General features: G+C 45.7%; 1 protein-coding gene across 7 annotated transcripts in view; it reads left to right on the top strand.

Moving 5' to 3' along the window:
* Positions 1-27,689, top strand: part of MTA3 (metastasis associated 1 family member 3) — a 106,200-nt gene that overhangs the window by 64,727 nt on the left and 13,784 nt on the right. For 4 of the 7 annotated variants that reach the window (XM_080914480.1, XM_080914483.1, XM_080914482.1 and 1 more), the window contains exons 10-16: positions 1,010-1,084; positions 3,309-3,367; positions 7,515-7,639; positions 10,097-10,245; positions 10,986-11,208; positions 18,281-18,367; positions 21,612-21,758. In XM_080914480.1, coding sequence (XP_080770606.1) covers positions 1,010-1,084; positions 3,309-3,367; positions 7,515-7,639; positions 10,097-10,245; positions 10,986-11,208; positions 18,281-18,367; positions 21,612-21,758 — 865 coding nt within the window. Of the gene's footprint in view, positions 1-1,009; positions 1,085-3,308; positions 3,368-7,514; positions 7,640-10,096; positions 10,246-10,985; positions 11,311-18,280; positions 18,368-21,611; positions 21,759-27,689 lie in introns of those variants that run through there. The other 3 variants (XM_080914481.1, XM_080914486.1, XM_080914485.1) reach the window with 3 other exon arrangements.

The following is a 27,689-nucleotide window of genomic DNA, read 5'->3' on the forward strand; positions in this document are numbered from 1 at the left end:
AATCCTCTCCTAATGGGTTTTGCTGCCTGGCTGGCTTGCAGGATTATTCCAACAATTCTGTCATGTCCACCCATGGGGACCTTTCGAAGTACCCAGGAGAAGCCTTATGATGCTCTTGAGCTTCACTGGCTACTCCATTTTCAGGTGCAGCACTTATATCCTCCGTCTGTTTGGTCTGTCGCCTTTTCCTATATCTTGTCTACTTAGCCAATTGTACCGTTAGGGGCAGTGATGAATAAGGGGTAATCTGCACCATAATACTTGGAATTCTTTTCTTTTTGAAGCTGGGAAATTGCTAATTCACTGTAAACTCCCCAGCGTGTGCTCATGCCTTCTCTATGCCTGCCTATGAAAGACACACTCAAGTAGCCTAATTTTTAATATGCCCTGAGCAGCTAAACAGCTGGGCCACTCCCAAACCTCCCCGAGACTAACACACTCTCCCCTCTGATATTCTTAAGTTCCTGCTTTCTAGAACCCATACTTCATCTCTGCTACCCCAGACCCAGTGGGGGAGTGGCCCCTGGGGCTGCTTTTCCTCGATTCTGGGTTACACCTGAGACATCAGTGGTCTGTGTCCAAGAAAGAAGAAAGCCATGCTGTTCTTTTGTCCAGAATCTTGAAATCCAAACTCACTGCTTTATTCATTTTATCTATATGAGCATACTGTAAGCTGTTTTCAGACACACCAGAAGAGGGCATCAGGCCCCATTACAGATGGTTGTGAGCCACCATGTGGGTGCTGGGAATTGAGCTCAGGACCTCTGGAAGAATAGTCGGTGCTCTTAAACCACTGAGCCATCTCTCCAGCCCAAACCCTAGGTCCTTTTTTTTTTTTTTTTTTTTTAAGGTGCTAAGAATTAATATTGCTCTTTTTCTCCAAAAGATTTTTTTTTCCCTAGAAGGAGTCTAACATGCAGATCCTTGCTTCATCATGTCAAAGACGTGATTTTGAAGGGAAACACTTTATGCCATAAGTTGTTTTTATTATCCTCTTAATGTCTTTCAGCTCCCGTGGAAGTCCTTGACTAGCATCATTGAATATTATTACATGTGGAAAACTACTGACAGATACGTGCAACAGGTAACTTCCCATGGAACTCCCCCCGCCCCCATGGTATCACAGTGAGCCTTTCTGTTTGGGTCAGTGTCTGTGAGCAGTGCTCGAAACCTGAACCTCTGTGATCTTTCCTAGACTGCTTTCAATTCCACGGCTTCATGTCTTTAGGATATTATTACCTTTAATATTTTCATCTTAATGGTTCACTGTTTTCAGCATTCATCTTTATAACTACTTGAGAAAGATGAGGGAAGAGAGGCAGCTAGAGAGGCATTGTCTGGCCAGTGCCTCATCTCCAGCAAGTGGGGCTTACTAGAAATCCTTGGACATTAAACTTTCATGGATTGAGATTTGCGCCTGAGGCCATCGGCTTAGATTCAGAAACTGCTGTGCTTTTCTAAAATCTCCTTACATAACATTTTTGTAGGCCTGTTCTATAAGCTCTTTCCCCCCATCCCCTTTGGGGTCCCCCTCCCAGATGCTAGGGAGCATGGATATAGTAGGACCTTGAACATGGGAGGAAGCACATTGCCACTGAGCTACAAGCTCAGTCCTCCTGAGCTTTGGACCTCAATTGTAACATATTTGTTGTTATTTTGAGACATGGCCTCCCTGGGTAGCCCAGGTTGTCCCTAAACTTGAGTTCCTCCTGCTTCAGCCTCCAAAGTACCAGGATTGCCGGTGTTTGCCATCAAGCCTGGGGGTGGTAGCTTTAGCCTTTGTAGTTTGATGCTTTCTTCTACAAAGTCACTCAAGATTAGGAAATCATTTAATTTTTGAGTTCTTTATAAATGTCCTAAATTTATGCAATTCTTAGTTACTTATTTTGAAAAATCTACCTTTGGAGAAGGCATATTTCTGAAATGACCTCAGTAAATGCCTGTTTTAGATTCTTGCAGTCACGTGTCAAAACCAAGGCAGAGATTAAAAAACAGATGGCATTTGCCTAAATGTACCAGCTGTACAGTGGCAAGGACTGAATGCTACACACGTTCATTTAAGGATCACTCTCAAGTGCCAGGCGTTGCTGTGGTCATGAATAGGGAATAGAAATCTACAGCGCATTGAACAATTTCCAGTGTCAACACCATATGGAATTCAGAAAGTGCATATTTTAAACAACTGTGGTGGGGATGAAGGCTGTGCATTCTGGAAACCTGTGCTGTTCAAGTCAGGAAGTGTCCCCAAAGAAGGCACAGACATGGCCCTAAGGACAGCTTACTGTGTTTGGAAGAATGTTTTCCAAAAGAGTTGACTCCATTTGAAGTCTCGAGTTGTCCTTGAATATTTTTGTCTTCCTTTATTGGACCACTGGAGGGGGCATTGTAGTCTTTCTGGGGACAGTGACTGTACTTTATCCCCCATTCCATTTGCTTTTATTTCTGTGCTGGTCATGGTGTAGGTCTGGCGACGTGTTCGCTTTCCTGCTCTTTGCCTGCATTTGGCTCCCTGTTGACTTCCTGTCTGTTGGTCTGTGAGTTCAGCCAAGGTTTACAGTTCCTACAGAGCCAGGTGCAGTGCAGACCTGTAATCCCTGCACTTGGGAGTGTGCGGTAAGGCTCAGCCCACAGTACTGAGTTCCAGGCCAGTCTCAGCTACATAGTGACCCTCTGTCTCAGGACTGACAGTTACTGCACATGCTCCGTCCTGTAAGGGTAAACGGTTTACTTCTGTTTAGAGCGAGCACAGTCAGCCTCTCTCGAATGGAGTTTAGACAGTGTGTTATATGAGGGCCAGTGCATATGTGCATGTTCCTTCCATAAAGACAAAAACTAACCTGGGAAACTAAATCTTCTGTAAGAATAGAGCGGTCATTGTCGCTGTGGTAGAGTTTATGCTTAGTATGTACTTAGCGTGTACGGGGCCTTAGGTTCAGATCACACCAGAAAAATTCTTATTGTTTCTTCATAGAAGATTGGGAAACTGCCAGGCAGTGGTGGCGCATGCCTTTGATCCTGGCACTTGGGAGGCAGAGGCAGGTGGATCTCTGTGAGTTCGAGGCCAGCTTGGTCTACAAAGTGAACTCCAGGACAGCCAGGGCTACACAGAGAAACCCTGCCTCAAAACATAACAAAACAAAACAAAAAATGTTTTGCGTGTGTTTACAGTTCTGTAGTTCAGAAGCTGATGACTTTCTTAAAAGTTATTGACGAAATCTTAAGATGATGAATTGTGAATTTTAAGGCACTGACATGTTAATGATTAGTATGCATTTCATGTAAAATGTCTTGTCTGTCTTTTGAATTAGAAGCGTCTAAAAGCCGCAGAAGCCGAGAGCAAACTGAAACAAGTATACATCCCAACTTAGTAAGTAACCGAGTCTGCGATATCCTGCTCTTAACCCTGCCATTCCAGACGTGTCATTTGTTCACTGTGACAAACCTAAATATTTTTGTGTGTCTTACCTGTTTTCTTCCTCAAAGTTCAAAACTGGTGTTCTGTTGTCCCATTGCAATGATTCTGGGAAGCCTCATTAGACCAGAGCAAGGGTGAGAGGTTCCAGCCAGCTTGTTCTTGTATGGAGCTACAGGGCAAGTGTCAGATTTCCCAGGGAGAGAAGGCAACTGTGTTTCACAGAGCTGGGACTTCCTGAGACCTCTGCAGGACAGGAGGAGCATCTTTAGTGTGTCTTATCCCTTTGAGATATGCTGTTTGCATGGCTTGCTGAGGGGTTTACATTGATTTCTTGAACTGCACTTGGTAAGGAAATGACCAGTAGGTTTAGGACGTTTCCTGCATCTGTCATCCTAAAAGGTCTTTTGGGTTTCTGGGTCATGGCCATGGAAAGTGGGTACATCGGTTTCCTTTCAACTCCATCTTTGTGAAGGGCACCTCACTCATCTGTCCTTGGTCTTCTTAGGTTTGGTCACTCAAATCTATGACAACTTTCTCTCTGCTGCTTCAAGATTTTTCAAATTTTTTAGCTAAAAACAGGCATTTTGTTTAATGTTTCTTTGCTGAGTTTGGATATATTGAGTAATACATGTTTGTGACCAAGAGGTTTCATGGACAATTTTACCTCAAGACATAAACTGATGAACTTGTTATTGTTCTTGTTGTTTTGTTGATATGGGGGGGGATTGTTTTCATTTTTTGTTTTGTTTTGCTATTTTTTGAAACAGAGTCTCACTGTGTAGCCCTGGCTGTTCCGGAACTCACTTTATAGATCAGGCTGGCCTCAAACTCAGAGATCATCTTACCTCTGCCTCCAAAGGGCTTGGATTAATGGCATTTGCCACTACACCTGCCTTTCTTTTACTTCTTAAAAACTGTAATTTATACATCCCATAATTATTCTATTTCTTCTGCAGTGTTGTTTTAAGGTCCTTTAAAATTATATATTTACTTTGAAAGTTTGAAATGTGTCATTCCACAAGAAAAACACTGGTTATGATTCAAGTATGAGCTTCTCAGGGGCAAACAGCCTACCCTGTGCCCCACAGTGCCCCATAGTTCTAACACCTTAGAGAGAACTCCAGCCTGCGGGTACTTGCTGTCCCAATGACTGATTTTATTCAGCCTACACTGGCTTTGGTGTCTTTATCTGAGTCAGGGATCCACACAGTAGTCTGGATAAAATCTCAGTTACCAACTGTTTCTGTAAATAAATCTCCCTGGAGCACAGGCTTGTGTGTGTGTTATAGATTGTCCTAGCCTGCTATTATGTTACAAGCACAATCTAGTGGTTGTGACTGTTACCCACAAACTTAAACTTCTTTACTACTGAGCCCTTTATAAGAAAAGTTTCCTACATCTTGATTTAAGTGACCCTCGGAGAACAATTCCCAATCATACTCATAGAAAATGTGCCTCATTTGCATTGTTTAAAAATAAACTGAGTTATAGCGTCGTCGTATGTAAATCTGGGTCCCTCAATGAATTTCCAAGTTAACTCTGAAATAGAATGTTGTTGTTTTTTAATAGATTAAGAATTCTTTCTGTCCTGCCTTGAGCCTGGCGGTCTCCAACAGTCAAACCTTGTTTTTCCTTCTGGAGGTGAAGGTTAAGAAGACTGACTGCCCTCTGGAGGCACGCAGTACTGACATGCCGACCTTGCGTGCTAAGAACAGTGTCCAAGAAGATAGTGTTGTGGGGGTATTTGTGGACAGTCTGTGTGTTCCCCCGGAAGGAGGGGGTCTGAGGAAGTGTGAGAGTACTCTGCTGCAGGTGGCTGTGCTGAACAGCTAGTGGTGTCCTGGACTGGGACAGGGCCGAACACAATCGAGGAGCCTAGAGAAAGATGGTGTGGCTGGTGTGGAAAGAGCCAGCCTGCCACAGGGGGTGGGGGTGGGGAGTTTCAAGATGGGTACTGTGACCTGAAGAGCAGACAGATTTTAAAGATGAGTCATGGTATTGAAGATGACAGGTTGCATTTGGAGCATGGATCCAGGAGGCAGTTATGGGTACTGGGCAGGAGAGATGACACCGGCTTGACCTAGAATCGCTTAGGAAGCGGTGCTGTTTGGGAGGTGACTGACCTCCGCTTGTCAAGGTTGGGTCCACGGTTAGGTGGATTGTCCTGCCAGTCACCAAGCTCAGCAATATTAGGTTAGGCTGTTGTGAGTTTGTTCTCTCGAAAAAAACAGGATGGTGCATATGTGTGCAGCATACACGGACCACACCAATCAGCACACAGAGCCACTGTGGGCACCAAGAAATGATTATGAAAATATTCCATGAAAGTGTCCTTTCTTTAAAACACCCTTCCGCTGTCTCTGGCCACCTGGAACATTTTATACATGTCATCCTCCCTGGACCTGGCTCACGTTAACTATTCACACATATTTGGACTTATGAACGGTGGTTGAGCCACTGTGTGGGTACTGAGAATCAAACCCAGGTCCTCCACAAGAACAGCAAGGGCACGTAACCACTGGGCTGTCTTTCCAGTCCAGCACTGGCCCGTCTTAGACTCCTATATTTATCCTTGCTTAAATTTAAATATGCCAAGTTTCTGGGAAACTTCTGGCTTGACTTGAGTGCGTGGGAGCATCATTTCAGCCACTTGTGGCAAGGTTCTTTTCTATTGGAAATGTTACACCTCTTTGTGACTTGAGCTTATCTGAACTACTTCCTTTCATTTCTTTTCTGAGACAGTCTCTCCCTCTCCCTCTCCCTCTCCTTCTCCCTCCCCCCCCCCCTCTCTCTCCCTCTCCCTCCCTCTCCCTCTCCCTCTCCCTCTCCCTCTCTCTCTCCTTAGCCTTGGCTATCCTAGAACTCACTCCATAGACTAGGCTGCCCTTGAACTCACAGAGATCCCACTGGCGCTGTCTCCAGTGCTGGGATTAAAGGCCTGCCATGCATGGCCCCACTTTTTTTCTTTTTCTTTCCTTTGCTTGTGAATGAGGCAGGGTCTCTCTATGTAACAGAGATGAAAGGTTTCCTCGAAGGAAGCTCTTCTGGGTCAGATCTTTGTTTACTGCGCTATACAGTGTCTGTAGGCATAGCTCTAAGCAGGGTTAGCCTACAGTCTGCTCTGTTTACACAGCAAGCACCACGATTCATCCAAGCTTTGTGTTTCAAAGCGTTATAGCTGTGCAGAAGAGCCTGCATTTAGTCTTAGCAGCGTCTCTGATAAATTTGCATTTAGCCTCCTGACCCATGTCTTCTTTTTTCCTCCTAAAGGTGTTTTCTTAAACAGAAGGGGGAAAAAATTCAAAACACTAACTCAAAAGTTTTCTCATCCAGTTGCTATCTGCCTTGTAAAACTTCAAACGTAATATGGATGTTTGAGCTCTGGACAGGTGCTCCTCGGCTGTGGTGTGGAGAAGGCCTTGCAGAACTTAGATACATCTTTGCCTTGCCTCGCCCCCTCGGGAGCAGAGTGGTCATCCCTGCTAGGAGTGGTACCAGGCCTCTCCCAGACACACAGCACTGCCTTTAGCTTAATATTCAATGAAAAAGGCTTTTTCTCAGAAAAATTCACGATGAGGATAAAGTCTATTGACTTGTATCTTCTAAAAGTGTGCTTTGAAGAAATGGCACTGGTGTGGGAGACACTGCATCTGCCTTAGAATGTCCCGCACATGACTCTGGTTGTTTGACAGCTCTGTTTAGCAAAAATGAGGGCCTTGGTTTTATTTATTTATTTTTTTCTTATCATTCCTGAATCATGTGTTTCAATGTATTTCGTGTTCTTTTGTTTTGGTTTGTTTTGGTTGTTGTTTGGTATATGTGCTTCTGGTTTGCTATTGTTTTAGGTTAGTGTACAAAGTCCTGGGTTCATCACAGCATCTTTGCCATTATACTTCTCTTTTATTTGCTCTCTTCTCTGCCTCCCAGAGTTGGGTTCATCTTAGCACCCCGCTTTTCTTTTCCAGGTCTGTGTCTTCCTCACTAAGTATATTAAATATTTGTTCGTGTCTCAGGGAAGGTAAATTAGTAAGGGGGGATCCGGCTTTTGGCCTCGTCCTACAAATTATGTTTATCATTTCACTTTCTGTTTCTTTGAAAGCAGCAAACCAAATCCCAACCAAATCTCCAGTAGCAATGGCAAGGCAGGTACCGTGAATGGAGCTGTGGGGACCCCGTTCCAGCAGCAGAGCGCCCTCCTAGGTCGAGCCTGTGAGAGCTGCTATGGTAAGTCTGCTCCGGCAGAGCCTGGCTGAGTGTGGGGAACTGTCCTGTGCCGTGGGGTGGGTTAGTGAGAAGCTTCTAGAAACGCCTGCTGCTCAAAGGCAAGGCAGTGTCTCTTCAGTGGTGGGACCAAGGGGGACTTAGCTGAGCACTCTTGTTAAGGTGAGTATGCATTTGCTCTGATTTTCTTCTGTGGATCTGTGTTTGCTGGCAGGTTTGTTTTTAAACTGTGTGCAATTATATTTGCTTTGCCCAAACCACAGTACTGTAGTACATACTAAATCTCTTGGAGTTCCTCGGTGCCCTCTGTCAAATCAAATGTGTCTGATGCTTCTGGGGGAGAGGCAGGTGTGGGGATAACAAGTGCTTCCAGCCCTCGAGGCCCCAGGGCACCAGGTGGGGAAATGCCAGGTTATGATATTTACTCTGGCCTCGGTCTACTATGTGTCTCTGCTCGAAGGACTCGTGTGTGGCCTTGTGTGGGCTGGCTAGCAGCCCACACAGTAATGTTTATTTTAAATTCCTTTCTGTCCTTGTCGATATGGGTCAGGTTCTTGAGGCAGGGTCTTCCGTGAGCACAGGCTGGCCTCCGACTCACCATCCCCTTGCTCCAGCCTCCTCCAGAGAGACTGGGTCACAGGCATGTGCCACCACAGCCCAGTTGTGCTTCTTATGTGGGTATGGACATGTACAGGTGGATGTATGTATGTATGTGTGCACGTGTACACTTGGTTCCCTTGTCTGTATTTAAACAGAGTCAAGTTGGGGACTAGAGAGCTAGCTTGGTGGAAGCCTAAGGAAAAGTATTGGCCCAGGACCCAAGGCCTAGTTCTCACAGAAAGGAGATATATTTGCCCCAGAGGGACAGAGGGCAGGGAAAAGAGTTCGACACAGGAGATGAGGATGAAGGAAAAGGAAACAAGGGGGCGGGGGCCAGGGGAAGGGAGTATTTGTCCCAGTAGGGGACAAAGGACTGCCTCGCACAGAGAGGAGACAGACAGGCACATAGGCAAATGGCGGCTTAAAAAGGTTCCAGGGGAAACCCATGTTAGGATGAGGTGTTTAATTAGGTGAGCCAAAGAGGGCTTTTGATTGCAGACTTTGATAGCTGCACTTTGGTGGTCAGCCTCAGGAGGAGGAAGTGGCCAAAGATGGGAATAGACTTTGGTGGCTGGCTTGAGAGATGTAGCCCAACAGTTTTCAGTAAGGCAGAGGAAATGAGAGAGAAGGGTAAGGTCTAGCTTACCACACCCCAGCCTGTGGTCTGGTCCTGGGAGGACCTGAGTGTGGCTACACTCATAACGTTAGTCTCCACGGTATCCAGCACCTTTGGCCTTCTAGGGCCACCTGTACTCACGCACACATACACGTAATGAAATATTGGCACAGAATTCGTCTGAAAAAGAAGTTACTTTATTGTTTGTTTTAAGTTAAAAGAGGCCTTGTTTTAAAAGGAATTTTCTAAGATCAGCACAGGATGATATGGAAATTATCTTGGATTTGCTTAAGGCAGCTAAATATTATAGAATATTTTCTGGCCCTTTTGGTGTGGGTAATGGACTGGACCTATAGACTTCCGGAGCCCAGCCCAGGTTCTAGCACCGACCTATAGACCAGCTCTGCTTTTCCCTCCCATGTGCTGTTTTGTGGGGTGTTAGCTGGTGGACACCTTCCTGCGCTAGCTGACTGCTTTATGTGGGTGGTGGTAACTTACAGGCGGGGCCAACTGTTCACAGGGTTAGCGTAATAGTCCCTGCCTGTGTTTTTAACTGTTTCACTACCTTGCTTCCCAGCTCTCTTTGGCTCCCCTTTAGGAAGCTTTTTGTTTCGGACAGGAGTGTAATAGTTTTATACTTTATAGCTGCAGAACCGGACCCAGGCTGTGTGTCCAGCTAAGCAGCAAATCAGCTGGCGTCAGGCCCTACTAAGCATGACACATGTGAACTGCACACGTGATGGGGGTTTATAGTCTTCAGGACTTTATGTATTTAGGAAGAAATTATAAAGTAAGATTTTTGTTTCCTGAGTAAAGGAACAGCAGACAGGTTTCTGGTCTTATTTGGCTCCTGACTTACCAGTGAGTCCTGTCTTCAGCACCTTAGCAATCCTTAAGAAAGCTCCTGAACCAGGTTTTAAACACTGCCAAGGAGCTTGAGAGTAACAACAGTATCCTTCAAAAGACTCATTTCATAATGAAATCACTTTTAATTAACAACATAAAATCTCAGCAGCCTGAGGCATAAATCAAGACATGACAAATATGTGATGTGTGATGGAAACGTTTAATATCTTTGGGCCACTGAGAGCTGCGCAGGCAACACTGTGCTTTCCCGCTTGGCCTGCAGCCTCGGGAAACCAGCTGGCAACTAGCTCATGTGACTGCCGTGAATAGCGCTGTGGGCTAGCTGTGGCTCCTGCGCCTCTCTGAGGTCTCATGGCACCCCTCCCCTCTGTCTCTAGCCACACAGTCTCACCAGTGGTATTCCTGGGGCCCACCTAATATGCAGTGTAGACTCTGTGCGACCTGCTGGCTGTATTGGAAAAAGTATGGAGGTCTGAAAATGCCTACCCAGACGGACGAAGCAAAGTCTCCCAGCCCTACTGCAGAGGTACGTGAGTGGAGTCTGTGCCGGCTCTAAACGCCACATTTCCTGGCTGTTGGTTTCTTCTCCAGAACAGAAATGCAGTACAGGACAACTTCAGATGCACAAAGCTGGGTTTAGTGTTAAGCCTGGCGCTGTATACGCATGGTGGGTGTGAACACAGGCCAGGAGAAGTTGATTTTTTCAGGTATCCAAAATATTGGTCTTTTGAGATTATTCAGGGGTAAAAAGAAGAATAATGTGTGGGAGGTGTTTGCCTGGGGAGTGGGCTTAATAGTCTTGTTTTTAAAACAATTTGTAATTTTTAGATACTTGTTGAGACCATCTTATTACATAAAATAACAAACAGAAATTAAACCTTTTCTTCCCTTGGTTATTGTGGAGGGACAAGAAGGGCCCAGTCTTGAGTGAATGTAGTTGAAGGATGAGCCTGGTAAATCTGCATAGGTGGAGGATGTCTACCAGGGGGAAGGCAAGTCCCTGTCAGAGCTGACAGTTTCTCGGGATTCTTCATAAATAATAAACATCCCACAGGGCGACTGGCTCCTCACTTGGGCAGCTTCTCACTGATGAAGCCTATGATCTGGGCCCGAGTCCCATCCCCGCCCTGCGCTCCCCGCATTCTTACCTACCGGGCAACACTGCATTCCCTCGAGGGACAGGTCCCTGAGTCACAGATGCTTCCAAGTAGCTGTGTGCTTTGGCAAGTTCTCTTCTGAAAATCCCGTTGTCTTCTGCAATTGCAGGACCCGCGTGTGAGGAGCCACCTGTCCCGGCAGGCCTTGCAGGGCATGCCGGTCCGGAACACGGGGAGCCCCAAGTCTGCAGTGAAGACCCGCCAGGCTTTCTTCCTCCATACTACGTATTTCACAAAAATTGCTCGTCAGGTCTGCAAAAACACCCTGCGGCTGCGGCAGGCAGCGAGACGGCCGTTTGTTGCTATTAATTATGCTGCCATTAGGGCAGAATGTAAGACGCTTTTCAATTCTTAACATTACACGTTCCGCTCCTCGCCATCCTCTCTTTCCCTCGCTCTCTCTTTTGTTTGTTTGTTTGCAATAAACATAAGTTCTTGTGTACAGCCTTTGTTTTTTTTTTTTAAACATTGTTCTTGTCTGCTGCCATTTAGTTCATACCACCCTGAGAAACCACATCGAGATCCCAGTAAATTCTCAGAGTAGCACTCACCAGAAGGTGGGGGAGGGGACCTTACCCAGGGGGCTTTTGTGACACAGTTGCCCAGAGGGACCTTAAGAGAAGCATGTCTGCCTGTTTGGTGTGGCAGTGTAAGCCCTAAGGGTGATAAAAGTCCTAAGGAGACAGCTCAACCCAGTTGTAAGGATTCATTAGGTTTTAATAAAGTTTGCTAATTTATACTAGTTAGGAATTTTATGTCTTAACTTTGGCAGTCATCACACAGACTGTAGGAGACTCAGTGCTTCCTAACTGACCCTGTATTTGTTAGTGTAGTAAGTTTTAAGACCCTAGAAGAGCCCTCTTGAAGAACACCCCTGAGCACACACGTGTACACACATGCAGTCTTCACCCGCCGGCGCCTGTTGTGGTTGAGCGTTCCTTGTCCTGTCTGGTTTCCATTTCACGGTCATATATTATCAGTCAGCATCTCTGTGACTCACTCTTCTTTGCAGCACATGTGGTCCGCTTGTGTTTCTTTTTTGTTGCTGTTGTTAGAACTAAGGTTATCTGCTCCAGTGACCTGTGGGTTCTTCCCTTATTGCTACCATTTGTGTTAGCTATGGAGTCATACATGGCTGGTAGGGCCATACAATTTCTCCTTAAAAAAAAAAAAAGGCAGATTAGAAAATCTTAAAGATACTTGGGCGCTTGCTCTTTCCTTTTTTTCTTCTCTTCTTTTTTTCTTTTTGTGGTTTTTCTGGGTTTTTTGTTTGTTTGGTTGGTTGGTTGTTGTTTTGCGGCAGGGTTTCTCTGTCCTGGAAGCTCACTCTGTAGACCAGGCTGGTCTCAAACTTGTGAGATCCCCCTGCCTCTGCCTCCTGAATGCTGGGCTTAAAGACATGCACCACCGCCGCTCCCCTCAGGTGCTTTTTCTATGAAATAAAAACTAACTATGAAGCAGTAATCCTGGGGAGGCAGGGGCAGGAGAATCAGTAGTTGAAAACCATCCTCGGCTACACAGGGAATTCAAGACCTGCTTCCGTGACATAAGACCTGCTTCAGTGACATGAGACCTTGTTTCAAAAAGAACCCCAAAACATAAAAAAGCATATTATTATGAGATGTCTTCTTTGATTCAAAGAGGATGCCCATTGAGGGGAAAAAAAGATGGCTGAAAAAGAATTTCTGATCTGTAAAAACAGTTTTCAGCAGAAATTAAAAGAAGATTTTTAAGCAGAGAGGTCGGTGACCATTCAGTCTCCCAAGCAGAGGGGGCGTTGGCTACTTCACGTAGCTGAGAATTAAGGCTTATCTTTGGTTCTGTCCTGGCATTTCTGAGGTCAGGGACTTGATTTTTTTTTTTTTTTTTTTTTTTTTTTTACCCATTTTAAGGAACTAGAAAATAAATATATCCACCCAAACTGTCTAGGTGATTTAAAGCACATTGTTATATAATTTCTTAGAGGGAATAATTGAAATATTTCAGACAGAAAGTTAATGATTGGCCAGGGCCCAGTATCATCTCTGTTTCTAGCAAATGGAAGAGAGGTCATCAGCAAAGGAACCGGCCTCTGCAGCCTCTGTCTTTGGCTCTGGGATTTTCAGTGTATTTGCCCGTCATCTTTGCTCTGAGTAGGCTCAGCGAGGTTAGTGTCATTTCATTCTAGTCTTGTCACTTAAAGTCTATGCTGCTAAAATTAAATTCAGGGTTAAATTGTCTATATCTCATTTGTTCAAGTGCATGGAAAATAAGGGGAGAACAGTTGTTTGTGGCGATGAGATTCAAAAAAACTTATCTTCTTTATCTTCATTGAAGTACATAGAGAATCAGAACATTTTTTTAATTGTACAACTTAACAGCTAGAGTATTGCTTGCGGCGTACTTACTGAACTCCTTCCATAGCATTTAGGCTGACTTACTTTATCTTTCCTGTCTGTACATTCTTATAACCTCTTCAGTAGATGCTTTTAGCTCAGCTCTGTAGTATGTATGATCAGCTTAGTAACTTAATGTCCATAGGCAACTGAGTCTCTGACTCATTGGAAATGAATAGTCGTGTGTGTGTGTGTGTGTGTGTGTGTGTGTGTGTATGTGTGTGTGTGTGTGTTTGCTCCATAAGCTTGGATTTCTCAAAGGCAGAGTTGACCGCCCCATCTCTATAAAACACAGGGGTTACTGGTCCAGTGCTGATGTACTTTCAGATGAGATGGAAGCTTGTAATTAGGCACTGAAGAATAGAGTTGAGGTGGATACATTTGGAATAAGAAGTAGCATTAGGAAAGAAGTGTAGTTTCCTCAGCACAGCTCCAGGACCAGTGTTGTAGGGATTGCAGGATATCCTGGTGCAGAAGAGGGAAGCCACTGAGCTTGCAGCCTCGATATTGCTAAGGCTTGTGATACTGTAAATGGGGATTTTGCAAGAAGTAATAGCTGCAGTCAGGGAAGTGGGAGGCTAGGAGAATCGAGATGTGACTTCTCTATTGTTTATCTTTTACATAGGCGTAGGATTTCCACTCCTCTGAGGCCAGCTTGGGCTACATAGTGAGTTTAATACCAGACCCTATCTTAGAACAAGACCACAAGTATATAGAATACAGATGTAATATGTATGTAACGAAACTTTTAAAACCTGAGCACAGATATTTGACATTCAGAATCCTCACACTGAAATTAACGTAGGGGGCACATCAGGCAGCATTTCAGAGCCGGCTAAGCTCCCTAGCTGAGCAGGTGGGATGTGCCAGCTTGCAGGATGATTAAGTAGCCAGGAATCCATAGGCCAGCAGTGATCTCATCATGGAGATACTTTGTGTCTCTTCAAGAGATTCTGCTGCTTGAAGATGTGAATTCAACTTTGCAAGTATCCAAGACCCCATGGGAAGGTTTGAGATTGTTGTTTGTTTGGGTTTTGTTTTGTTTTGTTTTTTAGATTCCGAGAAAGGAAAGTTATTCTTAGTGATTGCACACACTTTCCTGAAGTTGTCTGCTCTAAAGCAGCAGGGGGGAGCCGTATAGGGTTGCTTCTCTTGCTGGTTTTTTTTTTTTTTTTTTTTTTATCATGTTTGCCTTTCATGAGTATTTGTTCTTCAAAGGTTACTTAAATTTATATTTTTTAAGATTTATTTTATCTTACGTAGATAGATATTTTGCCTGCATGTATGTGTACCCTATATATGTATGGCATACAGAAGTCAAAAGAGGACGCTCAGATCCCATTGGGCCTAGAGTTACAGGAGGTTTTGGGCAACAGTGTGGCTGGGAACCTAACCTGAGTCACAAGTGCTTGTAACTTTTTTTGCCCTTAAACTTGTAAACTTGTAAATTTTCTTTCAAGTTATGCAAGTGGTTTCAAATCACATAACCTTTTTCCTTCATGATAAACGTTCTTCAGAAGTAACTGCTGTCATGACGCATTTTGAATTTTAATGACCATTACTCATTGTCTCCTAAAAACCTGGTTTATATTCTCAACTCCACTCTTGAGTCAATGAATGCCCACCTCTGAAGAATCTTGACAAAGATGTTCCCCATCTTTGACTCCCTTATGCACCTGATGGGTGAGACTTAGCTGCTAGCTTCTGGTTTTTGTTACTAGTGACGTAGAAATCGTTGCAAAGATCCGAAAGGCATTTACATTTCTGGTCACTTATTTTTGCTCCTTTCTGTTTTCTATTAGAAGTCTTCCTGATCTCTGGAAACCTTATCTTATCTAGGCTACTTCCAGATCTATGGTGCCACCTCTTCCCTCCTACGTTGTCTTTGACTTTGTCCCAAAGGGCTAGGACTAAAGGCATGCACCACCACAGTGGGCTAAACATTTCTGTCCAAACCTTTATAGCACCTGAGTCGTCTGTTTTGTTTCTGTTGATAATTTCGTTTGACAGAGATATGGAAAGACAATGTCAGTGGTTTTGAGAGAGAGAGAGAGAGAGAGAGAGAGAGAGAGAGAGAGAGAGAGAGAGAGAGAGAGAGAAAGAGGGAGGGAGGGAGGGAGGGAGGGAGAGAGAACGAGACCATGTGGAGAGCAAGGTGCAGACACATGCCGGAGCATGTTTGTGAAGGACATAGGACAGCTGTTGGCTCTTACCTGTCTTGTTGGAGGCAGTGTTTCATAAACCAGGCTAGAGGGTCCGTGAGCTTCGGAGGTTCTGCGTTTACCTCCCATCTTCCCCAGGAGCACGCCTAGATTGCAGAATACAAATTTCAGGTTGTCAGACTTGTGCTCCAGCACTTTTACTCACTGAGCCATCATCGTCCTGGCCCTTGTTTGTACATTTTAATTAATTGTGTAGATTTTGCATCTTCTTTGTTTTATAATCTCCCTCCACCCCCAGTATTTCCAGTACATCAGAGAAAAGGTCGGAGGTTGGCATGAACGTGTCAATATTTGATGCTTGCCCTGCGTAGGAAGTTCAAGAGATGAGTTTAGTGCTCAGTTAGTGACGTGAGTGACATGCCACCCTCTCTAGGCAGTTTTACTTTGCTCGGGCTTCTGTGGGCTCAGATGTGTTTTGTTTTTGTTTTTTTATTTGTTTTGGTAGGTAATTTGGGGATCAAGGACCAACAAAGCTTGGGTAGCCTGACCTACAGACCAGGCTGCAGCAATATTGATCGTACAGTGAGGTTTGCAAATGTTCCTGAGAGCCAAATGTGGTTTTCCTTCTGAACGGCTTCCGTTTCTTTTCTGTTAAAGTCAGGCTAGGCCATCCAAGCACCTTTCAGCCCAATTTCTTTATAATTGACTGATAGCTCTCAACACTAATTACTCTCTTTAAAATAGACTTACCAGTGAAATACGGATCCTGCTAGAGAGCTTTGATCTCCACAGGGAGACTTGTAAACTTTCCCCAGGAATAGGACACAGTTGGCAGGAGGAGTCGGAGACTAGAGGCAGTTTGCTGCATTTCAAACCCAGTGGGTGCGGTGGTGATGACCATCTTGGGTTTGGTGGTGATGACCATCGTGGGTTTGGTGGTGATGACCATCTTGGGTTTGGTGGTGATGACCATCGTGGGTTTGGTGGTGATGACCATCTTGGGTTTGGTGGTGATGACCATCGTGGGTTTGGTGGTGATGACCATCGTGGGTTTGGTGGTGATGACCATCTTGGGTTTGGTGGTGATGACCATCTTGGGTTTGGTGGTGATGACCATCTTGGGTTTGGTGGTGATGAACATCGTGGGTTTGGTGGTGATGACCATCTTGGGTTTGGTGGTGATGACCATCTTGGGTGCGGTGGTGATGACCATCTTGGGTTTGGTGGCTCTTTGTCAAAGCGATGATAACCTTCAGTATCAGTCAGTCAGTCAGTTGTAGCCACGTTGACAGTTTTCCTGGTGTTCCTGCAGACTAAAGGGCCGTGTATCTTGTTACTAGGACTACGGAGAGTGCCTTTGTCCAAGACGCTGACGAATTTACCAAGACAGTTCACCCAAGCTTCTTGAATTAATAGAGAAGAAAACAAAAACAAATGTGTTTCTTCTTGTCTCTCTCTCAAACATGACCAGGATCTAAGGCAAAAGTAGACATAGGAAGAAGGAACGTTGGTGTCCGTGGTGGTCGACTTTTGTTTCATCCTCGTAGGGTGTATCTGAGCCTGATTGTTAAAGGTGTGCGGACTTCTGCCCCTGTCTTCATTGTTATTCAGAGGCAGGTGACAAGCTTCACTTGAGTGAAGGGGAAGCAGGGTCTCTTACAGTGGTCAATGGTTGCATCTTAGGTAAACAGTGCTTGCCGACAGCATTCCTGCAGCATGTGCCTTGTCTATTTTAATGGTTTTTTAATTTTATTCCCTCCATCTGTTTAATAGTTTTTTTTTTTTTAAAGAAACTTTCCCTTGGTGAAAAAGGACTAGTGTTCACAACAAGCTTGATCTTTTAAGTCATTTTGGGTTCCAAGTTGAATCGTATGTTTTGACGATAAATGCAAAGGCCACCTGTGGATGTCAAAGGCAACTTCCGTCTGTGTGCCTTGGACTGATCTTAGCTTGCAAGAGGAAAATATTCCTACCAGGCTCAAAACCCTGAGGAGACATTTGTCATGCATTTGGAGATGGGACAAAGCATAGACATAATAGATCTATAACATAATAGATTTATATCAGCTAAAGCAGTTGATGAGCTTATAACAATGTCTAAAAAAACTTTCCATATACCTTTTTTTTTTTTTTTTTTTTTGGTCCCTTTGAACTATGTTGACCTCAGCTCTTTGGTATAGTAGTGTTACCCTTACCCTATCTTGATGACAGTTCTTTAAAGTACAGTGTTTATATTGCATGCTTTATCTCCTTTCCTGTAATAACTTGGTCAGTGTCCACTTCCACATTGTGACTGTTGGGTGTACACATAGGGACTTTAAAACCTCAGCCCAAGTATGATTGTATGAGGAACGGAACCGAGGACAGTAACAGAACCAAATGACTTTGCCAGGTGGCCATCTGACGGAGATGAGTTTCATTAAGATAGGCCAAGGCTTCTGAGTGCGGCCTACTCCAGCTAAGCCGAGGGGCAGCTGAACCTGTTGCCTTTCCAACTGTTGGTTTGGCTTGTTTCAAGCCACATTAATCTTACATTAGGATCCGTCCCACCTTGCGAGTGCTCTGAGTATTTTTTCCTGTCATAAGGTAGGAATGTCACAACTAAAAAGGAAGCCTGTTCCCATCACTTTTCAGGTGAGCACACGGTGTGTGTAAGACGTACACTCCATTGGCTTTAGTGTGAGCCCCTCAATCAATACAGGGATCTGAAACTCAAAACAGTTTTCTCTACCCAGAGGAAGTACCGGGAATGGGGTGGGTGCTCTCTCCCCCCCCCCCCGCCCCCTACCTGCACCCTCTTTTGTGTTGTGTATTGAAGGTAGAAGAGACTGTCTCACTGCTGTCTCCGTGGTTTTCTCTCTCCTCAGATGCAGACAGACATGCTGAACTTTCTGGAAGCCCACTGAAAAGCAAAAGCACCAGGAAACCTTTGTCATGTATCATTGGGTATTTAGGTGGGTATTGTCTAACTCTGGCAGAACTTACGTGCTGTAGACATCCTTTACAAACTCAGACTTGGACCTTATTCAAGTCCTTCAAATGGGTGAAATTGGACCTTTATATGTATAGTTTTATTCTGTCTTAGACATTCTCATCAATGCACAGTTAAATATATTTGTTTACGTCTAAAGATTTGTTGAGTTAGATGTGAATTAATTGTAATAGACATAGGCTAAGAAAAAGAAAAAGTCACCTATTGTGGATTCTGTCTATAATCCCAGAATTTGGGAGGCTGGGGCAGGAGGATTGCTGTGAGTTCCAGAGCAGCTTAGCCACCTAGCATGACCCTGTCTGAAAACAAGAACAAAACCAAGCAAAATAATGTGCAGAAGGGGTGGCATTTTTAAAGTACTTAATAGTACAGGGTGAATATCCTAAATTTTAATTTTTATTCAAATCCTTATACTAGTTCTAATCTGCCTTTCCTTTTAAATAGAGAGCTGCTTTAAAACAGAATTAAACAGATTTTTCAGCTTTAGGAAAAAAATCGATTTTTCAACATTAGGGGAAAAAATCTGCCTATGAATCCCAGACTCAACAGGACAGGAAGGTCAATAAGCCAAAGGTCAGCCAGGCCACCCAGCAAGACCTGTCTCAAAACCCAAAAGCAGTGAAGACTCTTGGCATACACCTGCACTCAGCGTTCTGGAAGCGGAGGCAGAGGGATCAGGAGTTCAAGGCCAGCGTGGCTACATAGGAAGTTGAGGGCCTATTTGGGCTTCACTAGATCTTGCCTCAAAGAAAAGAAGACTGCAAAGCCAACTTACTCCTTTCGAAAGCAAACAACTAGGAGAAAAAAAGAAACAGTAACAAAGCAGCCCCCACTTCCACAAAGATGAAGTGCACAGCTTAGGGGTAGAGCGTGTGCCTAGAACGCACAGTGCCCTGAGTTCGAGTCCCAGGTGCCTCAGAAACATGTAGTTTTGATGAGCTGGCTGTGTGTGGGAGCATTTCTGCCACACAACTCAGAAATGCCCAAAGATGACGGTTCTGCTTACACAGTGAGATATGACAAGAACGGTGCTGAGAATTACTAAGCAGTAACATCCTCAAGCTTCAAGATACCCGGTGTAGAACATAATGAGTTCCCTTTCCGAAGCAACGAGGCCATGTGTTTTGCGTTGCCAATGTTTCCTTTACATTTCTCTGTAAAGGTGAAACACTCCCGAGTTACACTGCGGCTCATTTCTCTGCCAGGAATACTTAAGTGTTTGAAGTGTTCAGACTTCAGGCATCTGATCTTCAAAATATCAAAGTTCAGCCTTGAACTTGATGTGCTTTCTGTCTCAGAAGTCCATAGCGCCAACTTTGATGTTACTCTGATACCTTAGTTTCTGTTTCAGTTCTCAACGGCTAAAGAGCTTGAAGTCTCCGTGCAGAGTGAGTTTTGGGTCAGCCTGGCCTACACAAGACCCTGCCTAAATAAAATAAAAATATCCATAGAAAACATGTCTAGTCCCAGCAAGATCAGAGGTTCAAAGTCAGCTTCGGTTACTTGAGACCCTGCCTCAAAACAGTTAAAGAGCAGAAGCCAGGCTTCCTCCCATGCCCTCCCACATATCACATGATTTGGGATTGTCCTGGGTAATAAGGCCTGAGGGACTATACTGTTCGTAATCTCTTCCAGGACCAACCGAAAAGGGTTTAACATTGCAGGGTAGGCTACCTTCTGTGCATTTCTCCTGTGGGCAAACTTACCCCTCTTCCTTCCAGCTAAGTCCCAACTGTTCAGTCCTCAGATGGGGCGGAGATGAGCCCATCTCTATGTGTGCGATATTCTAGACACTGGAGAATATAATTTGGGGGCCACCAAATAAATAAAACCCTATCTTTAAAACTTTTAGTCAGGCGGGGAAAGCATGCAGTAGAAGTGATCAAACAAAACTTTAGGCATGATAAATTACAGGTTTCAATGTGCACTGGGCACCTAGAGGAAGGACTCACGTGTGGCGAGAGGTTTTCGGCCTCATGTGTGACGGGCAAGTGCTGGACCACTGCTGAGCGCCGCAACCCTGCGAGTGGTTATCTTTCTTGTGCGCCGGGTCTACCTTCTGGCAACAGCAGCGGTTCTTAGCCTTGAGAGTTTTGTAGGTTTGGAAGGGCTGGAAAACACAGGGACAGTATTTTCATTTGGCCCCAGGTTGAGAGAACCGGAGACAAAGGTTTAGTGCATCTAAGGACTTCAAGGGTTAAAGTGTCACTGTCTCCCTCGGGTCAGGGTCTGGAGGGGATAAGGAAAAGTGAGGCTGGCAGATCATCAGTGCCGTGCTGGAAGACGTCGTTGGTTTGGATGGTACTGGCGAGCCACGCCTAAATTTTAAGAAGTGCAAGATTTTGATCAGACCAAGTCGTATAGTCATCACAGCCTGAGTGGCTTTTCCTAAATTCCAGTAAATCTTGATATTTTGGCCCTCACACTGGGCAGGTGAGCAGACAAGTTGGTTTGAGCATAGTTGACATGCTAGGTGACAACTCTGAGGGACATCGAATGGGCAGGTGGGGCTTTGGAGCAAAGGCATTCACACTAATTACAGTCGGAGGTCTTTAAATCCACTTCCCTCCGTAAGCACGGTGTCAAACTTTTAACCAGGAACCATACACACCACGGTTTTATGAGATTGCCTTGGTCAAACTGTACCATCTACAGTTTGACCTCAGTGTTTGAACTCTGGTTTCAAATTTCATCCTCATGGAAATGTTCTGACCTTAGAGTATCCAGTGCTGGTCCCAGACCTGCTGTTGGCTGCTGTGCAGCCAAAGAAAGAAGCTTGTTTTTCCCAGTGCATGCACGCCAGATGTGCTGTGTGCTCTCCTGGTGGACAGAGCACAGAGGCAGGTTTTTCTGAGGCTGCCTCTGCAGATGATCTTTGGATTTCTAATGCGCTGAAGAAGCCAGGTGCTTTAGTCCCTTAGCAAATCTCATGTTGCAAGTGACCTTCTGAAGTGGCTTTCTGAGTGTTTGTCTTCCCAACCTGAGGCTCAGAGCTCCAGCCAGCAGGGGCAGAGCCAGTTTCCTTGATGAGCAGAACCATGGTAACAACACTTGAAACTACCTCATTATGCAAGTCCATGGCTGGCTCCTAAGGGACCGACTCTCGGGTCATTAGAAAAGAAGATGTGTGCCTATTAGCTGTGTAAGAGTCCACACAGATTTCCAATACCATGCTCTGAGTTCATAAACCTTTTTCCCCCCATCAGAGATCCATCCTGCAAAGAAACCTAATGTAATTCGATCTCCACCGAGCCTGCAAACACCAACTACCAAGAGGATGCTCACCACTCCGAACCACACATCTCTGAGCATTCTGGGGAAAAGAAACTACAGCCATCACAACGGTCTAGATGGTATGTAAACCGGGGGATCCTCTGACTGGCTAGGCTCACTCTGCCCTTGTCTGCTCATGAGTATCCTCAGCTGCCGTGGTGGCTCATGCCCGTAACCCCATGGAGGCAGAGGCGGGACCAAGAGTTTAAGGCCATTTCCAGCTACCGAATGAATTTGAACCTAACCTGGGCTACATTTCCAAAAATGCCCAAAGGCTGGGGAGACTGAGCTGGTAAGGGAATGAAGGGGAAAGGCTGCCGTGGGCCAGTGAGAGCCTGCTCAGTACAATCTCTTCACTTCCACACCCACCCGGCAAGAGCCTGGTTTGGAGGGGAATCTGTATTTAGCTGATGCTCCTGCTGAGAACCATCTTGCTGTTGTTTGAGCTCACTGCTCAGTTCCCTTGCCTAGGAAGGATTAGGTTGCCTCCTGTTGACCTCAGTGACCTCCAGGCTTCCTCTGTTTTCTGTGGGTCATGTCGGATCTGGCATCTGCCCCTAACATCTTTCATCACATCAGTGTGTTTAATTGCCCGAGAGGGCTACATATCACAGAAGGAGTTGCCTGGGTGATATCCTAAACACAGAAGTAATTTGTTTGAAATGGAAAACGTGAGAAATATCGCCTCTTACCCAGAGCACATCTCTTAGGCTCGGCCACATAATGACTCTTCAGGCAGAATTGAGTTACCTCACCATTTGGACCCTAAACGCCACAGTAATAAATCACCCCGGTGGTATATACTGTTCATTTCGGATGTCCTGGAGTTTGAAGCTGTTATTACTGTTTAAGTGTTGGCATTTATTTATGAATAAAACTCTCTCCAGGCTTCTCCTGCCTTAGGAACTCTACATTTTTCGGTGACAGTAAATTACATATAACAAGGCCCTAGAGCACAGATATGGAACAGACCTCCGAATGATTTCCGTGGCTTACTTCCTTTTCTGTGGTGTTCGTCGGCCGTAATCATGCGAAGATGAGCGAAATGCGGAGGGTGAAGAGTTTAGTCTGTATCTGTAAGATATCATGTGCTATACTGTGGCTTTCAAGAATTTGGCTCCATAGCAGGTTTACACAAACCCTGTCAGAGCAGGAAGAACATCGGTTCCTTCCTTGTCCCTCCTTGTCCCTCATATGCCTGATGAGGAGGCAGAAGACCAAGCAGAGAGCAGGTCAGATGTAGACATGGGAATTCCAGATTTTCCTCACTCATAGTGCGGGCCTTCGGGTTCAGGCTTAAACAGAATATTGATTCTTTTCTTCTAACCACACCCTTTGCTTTTCCTGAGTCCTGCTTCAGAAATGTATAGTAGGTTGTGATTCCTCCTCCCCCTCCTGTCCCTCCTCGTCCTTCTCTTCCTCCCCTGATCCTCCTCTTCCTCCTCCTCTTCTTGCTCCTCCTCCTTGTTTCGGTCTTAAACTCACTGTGTAGTTGCAGACTCAGGTTGAGCGTCTGTGCTTCTGTCCCTCCCTCCCAGGTGTGGGGATGACAGGTGTGAGCCGTCAGGCCCATCTCATGTGGTGACTACGTGTGTTCGTTGTCTTCATCGATGCCGTGTCAGAAATACCTAACACGAGCAACTTACGGGGTGCTGAGATGGCCCATCACACATGTATGAGAACCTCGGTTGGATCCCAGCACCCACCTAAAGGCCAGGTGTCCTGTGTCTAGGAGTGGTGGGTGTGGGTGTGTGGGTGTGTGGACAGGATCCCTACACCTCTCAGTAGCCAGTCAATTTAGCTGAATCAGTTGAACTTCAGGTTCCAAGAGAAACCATGTCTCAAAATAAGCCAAGGTGGAGAACGATAGGGAAGACTTCCACACACACGTGCACATACATGTACACATACCCGCATGAATGTGTACACCCACATATTCATACCCACAAAACAAACAAACAAACCTTTTAAAGGAAGAACTGAAGGAAGGGAGGTTTTACTTTGGTTCGCAGACGGAGGGAATGTGATCCAGCACAGTGAGGACTGCACGGACAGGACTGAGCGGCAGCTGGGCACATCGCATCTATGGTCAGGAAATGGAATAAACGGGAAAACGGGGCCAGGTTATAAAACCTCACGGTCCGCCCCCAGTGGTCTGCTTCCTCGGTCAGCTCCCAGACCGGGCCAACCGTGTGGAGACATTTCACATTCAAATCATAGCACCAGGCAAGCGCTGTACCAGTGAGCTACACCCCCAGCCCTTCACCGGTCTCCACAGCAGCCAACGCTGGGATAGCCTTTCTCGAAAGTCCCCGGGTTCAGACCTGAACAGCAGCTCCGTCGTCTCCTTGGGGTTTCGCCCATTTTAGTCCCTCCTGGAGCTTGTCTTGTTTCTGAATGAATGCAGGCTGTTGCGAGGTGCAGGCCTCTGCACTCTGAAGTGGACACATGAGCACACATGAGTTCCCAATGCTGTGCTGACCAGGCCAGCAGCTCGCTTGTTGGGGCACACAACTGGATCTGTGTATCTACATCTGGCACTTAGGGGCACGGTATAAATTATACAAAGGAAAGTGTTGGAGAAAATGGACCTAGCAGAGTGGATTGTAATTTCCCAGTTTACCAGATATGGCTACACAGATGGGCTCCAAGTCAAGGACAGTGAGTTTCTAGTGTCCCGGAACACAAGCACTCAGGAGGAAGTGGTGGGAGGAGCTAAGGTTACCCAGACTCTACCTGAAAGCAGAGAGGGCTGACGGGACTGCTCAGGAGTTAACCTTGCAGAAGACACAGCACACGTGCCTGGTGGCTCACAACAGCCTTTAACTCCAGCTTCCTCCTCCACCCTCACGGTGTGCACATAGCTCCTCACACACACACACACACACGATTAGAAATGAGATCAGTACTTTTAAATGTGTTTTTATTTTAGTTTGTTTTTGGTTGTGAGCCCAGCTGAGCCGTCTCTCCAGCCCTAAATTTTTTTTTAAAGCAACGTGAGTACTATTTAGAAATAGAAACTGTATAAACTGTTTAACAGCAAAGTCATGATAAGACATCAATAGAACAACAGCTGGACGGCAGAACTGACCAACTAACATGTTGGGACGCAGGAAACTGACGCGAATGTCCTTGGATTTAAAGGGCACAGGAAACTGGAAGTGTCTCAATTTAGAAGCTTCAGAAGCTATACCAGGCGGTGGTGGCCCCGCACACGGGAGGCAGAGGCAGGCAGATCTCTGCATTTGAGGCCAGCCTGGTCTACAGAGCTAGTTCCGGGACAGCCAGAGCTTTACAGAGGGGTTAAAGACTGGAACAGGCTGCTTGCGCTGCCCGGGTGTGGCTGACTGCAACAGGAAGGTTCCTTGTGGCTTTCTAGCGCCTCCTTCTGGGAGAAAATGGAACAGGTAGCAAAATAATTTTTTTTTTTTTTAAGAGACTTGGTCTCAAGTGTCAGGAAGCCATCAGATGGATGTATCTGGTGCCTAGAGTACAGACTGCTGCAGAAACAAATTCCTAGTGGGCCCTTCCCTTGAACCAATGACCCTGTTCTTACTCGTTCAGGATATAGGTCTGGATAAGATCTGGTTAGTATAGTAAGTTTCCATGGTATAGTAAGTACTATTAGATACCAGTAGTTACAGATTCATGGGGAAAAGCCTTACCCTGTGTGCTACGATAGTGAAACCAATTAGCACAGCTACTTAGTTACCATAGCCAGCAGATGTGCACACTGTGAAGGCTGTTGAGAGGTGAAACTAATTTGGCTGCAAACAACCTGCTTCCGCTGAATGTTCCCGCCTCCCAGCTTCCTGTCTCTCTGTCACTCATCTCCCACCCTGGCCTTTCCGGCTTTTTCTTTTCTTTTAGGCAGGAAAACATTTAGCTTATGATTCCAAGAGGTTCTGATTCCGTGTCCCTTGGTTCTGTATTTCTGGGCCCACTGTGAGGTCAGAACATCACAGCAGCGGAAACGCAAGCCAGCACTGTTGACTTCAGTGGCGGGTAACACAAGCACAGGGTGCTTCCGGTTCCAGATGGTGGGAACTCAAGATATTTGCAAGAAGGCATCTTTTCAGGCATTTAAAAAAAGTAGTTTTTCTTTCTTTTGAGACAAGATGTCACATAACCCAGGCTTCCTTCAAACTCCAGATGTAACAAAGGTGCCAGCATGCCTAGTGTCTACAGTAATGGGGTCTAGCCTAGGGCATTGTGCACTAACACTTTACAGTCTAGACCACTTCACAGCCCACCCCAAATAAACAGACAGTTCTGTGCTGCCCTCCTGAAAGTTTCTAACTTTTACCTGGCCCTGGAACAGGCCAGGAGCAAAGAACACTCGTGAGTGTAGGCAGAGCCAGTGCTAAGACATTGGACCACATACAGACAGTACCCACCCGATGGAACCAACTCTGGCAGTAAAGATGGTCTCCTATGTCAGAAGCCTCCGTGCAAGGAGCAGGAAAGGCAGCGTGGATTTGAAAGTCACACCCCGGCAGGTACCTTCTGTGTGACAAGTCCTCATGTCGGCTGTGCTGACATTTGCTGACATAACGTTGAGGTGCTCTCGTGTCATTGGAGTTACTGGCAGACTGAGAACCAGCCACAGGGGTTCCACTCAGCTAAAGCCGGGTTATCAGGGACACGCCCTGTAAGGGAAGCTGAGAGAGGACAGGAGAGGGGGAGGTGCATCTGTGTCCTGGGCAGCAGGGAATTTCCCCCTCTGACTGCTCCCATGAGGCCCTCGGTGACTGACGTGGCTTCTCCACACCCATTTTCTCCTCTTTCCATCTGTGAAGTGGAGATCGCACCCGCCTTGTAGAGCTGCCTCACGATGACGTATTTGATGCTTTCTGTCATCCCATCATCACAACACCTGGAGGAAGTGGGAAACGTGCATTTTAGTACTGGAAAAAAATCAACAGCTCAGAGAGGTTAAATGACTCGCCCAAAGCCACATTGCTAACAGGTGGCCTTAGTGGGATTTGAACTCCCAGTCTTGTGTTGTCTTCCAGATGAATAAGGACCCTGGACTATGCTGACTGAGGCATGTTCTAAGGACATGTTCGTGTTTCCTGGGTATAGAGTTGAATGTCAATTTGCAAATACACAGGGACACGCAGTGGGTATTTGGGAGCCTTTTGGTTTCCTTTCATTGTGTTTGTCTGTAGCTCAGATTGTGAAGTGTCTAACAGACACCCGTGGGCTCCTCTCTCTGGCTCCCAAAGCTTCTCCATCCATGTCTGGCCCCTGTAGCATTTCTTTTCCGGCTTTCAGGAGGAAAGGGGAAAAGAGAAATTTCAGAGAATCATTTGAAGGTAGAAGATGTTTAAATTAAACCCGCTGCCTTTGACTCATAGTAGGTGCTCAGTAACTGTTAAGATTCTATCTCCAGGGCTGGAGAGATGGCTCAGTGGTTAAGAGCACTGACTGCTCTTCCAGAGGTCCTGAGTTCAATTCCCAGCAACCACAACCATCTGTAATGGGGATTTAATGCCTTCTTCTGGTGTGTCTGAAGACCACTACATTGTACTTATATATAATACATCTTTAAAAAAATAGGATTCTGCCTCCAATGGCAGACCTGTAGCTCAGTTGGAAGAAGCACAAGTCCTGCCAGCATCTACAGAACCCACTTTTGAAAGGAGGGGTGCGGTGGAGAGAGATGGACATGGTGGCATATGCCTTCAATTCCAGCACTCAGGAGGCAGATGGATGTCTGAATTCATGGCCAACCTGCGCTACAGAGTGAGCTCCAGGACAGCCTGGGCTACACAGAGAAACTGTCTCTGAAAACCAAAACTGGGTGTGAGGGGCACACTGGATAAGTGTTCAGCAGATGAGACATTGTCCACTCGTCCAGGTTTGGTTCTGGAACCTGCATGGCAGCTCACCACCATCTACAACTCTAGTCCCAAGGGATCTAATGACCTCTTCTGTCTCCGAGGACACCAGGCACACAGGCGGCACACAGACATACAAGTAGACAAAGCACCCATAAACATTAAAAT

Source organism: Micromys minutus, assembly GCF_963924665.1.
Source record: "Micromys minutus genome assembly, chromosome: 3".
Lineage (NCBI taxonomy): Eukaryota > Metazoa > Chordata > Mammalia > Rodentia > Muridae > Micromys > Micromys minutus.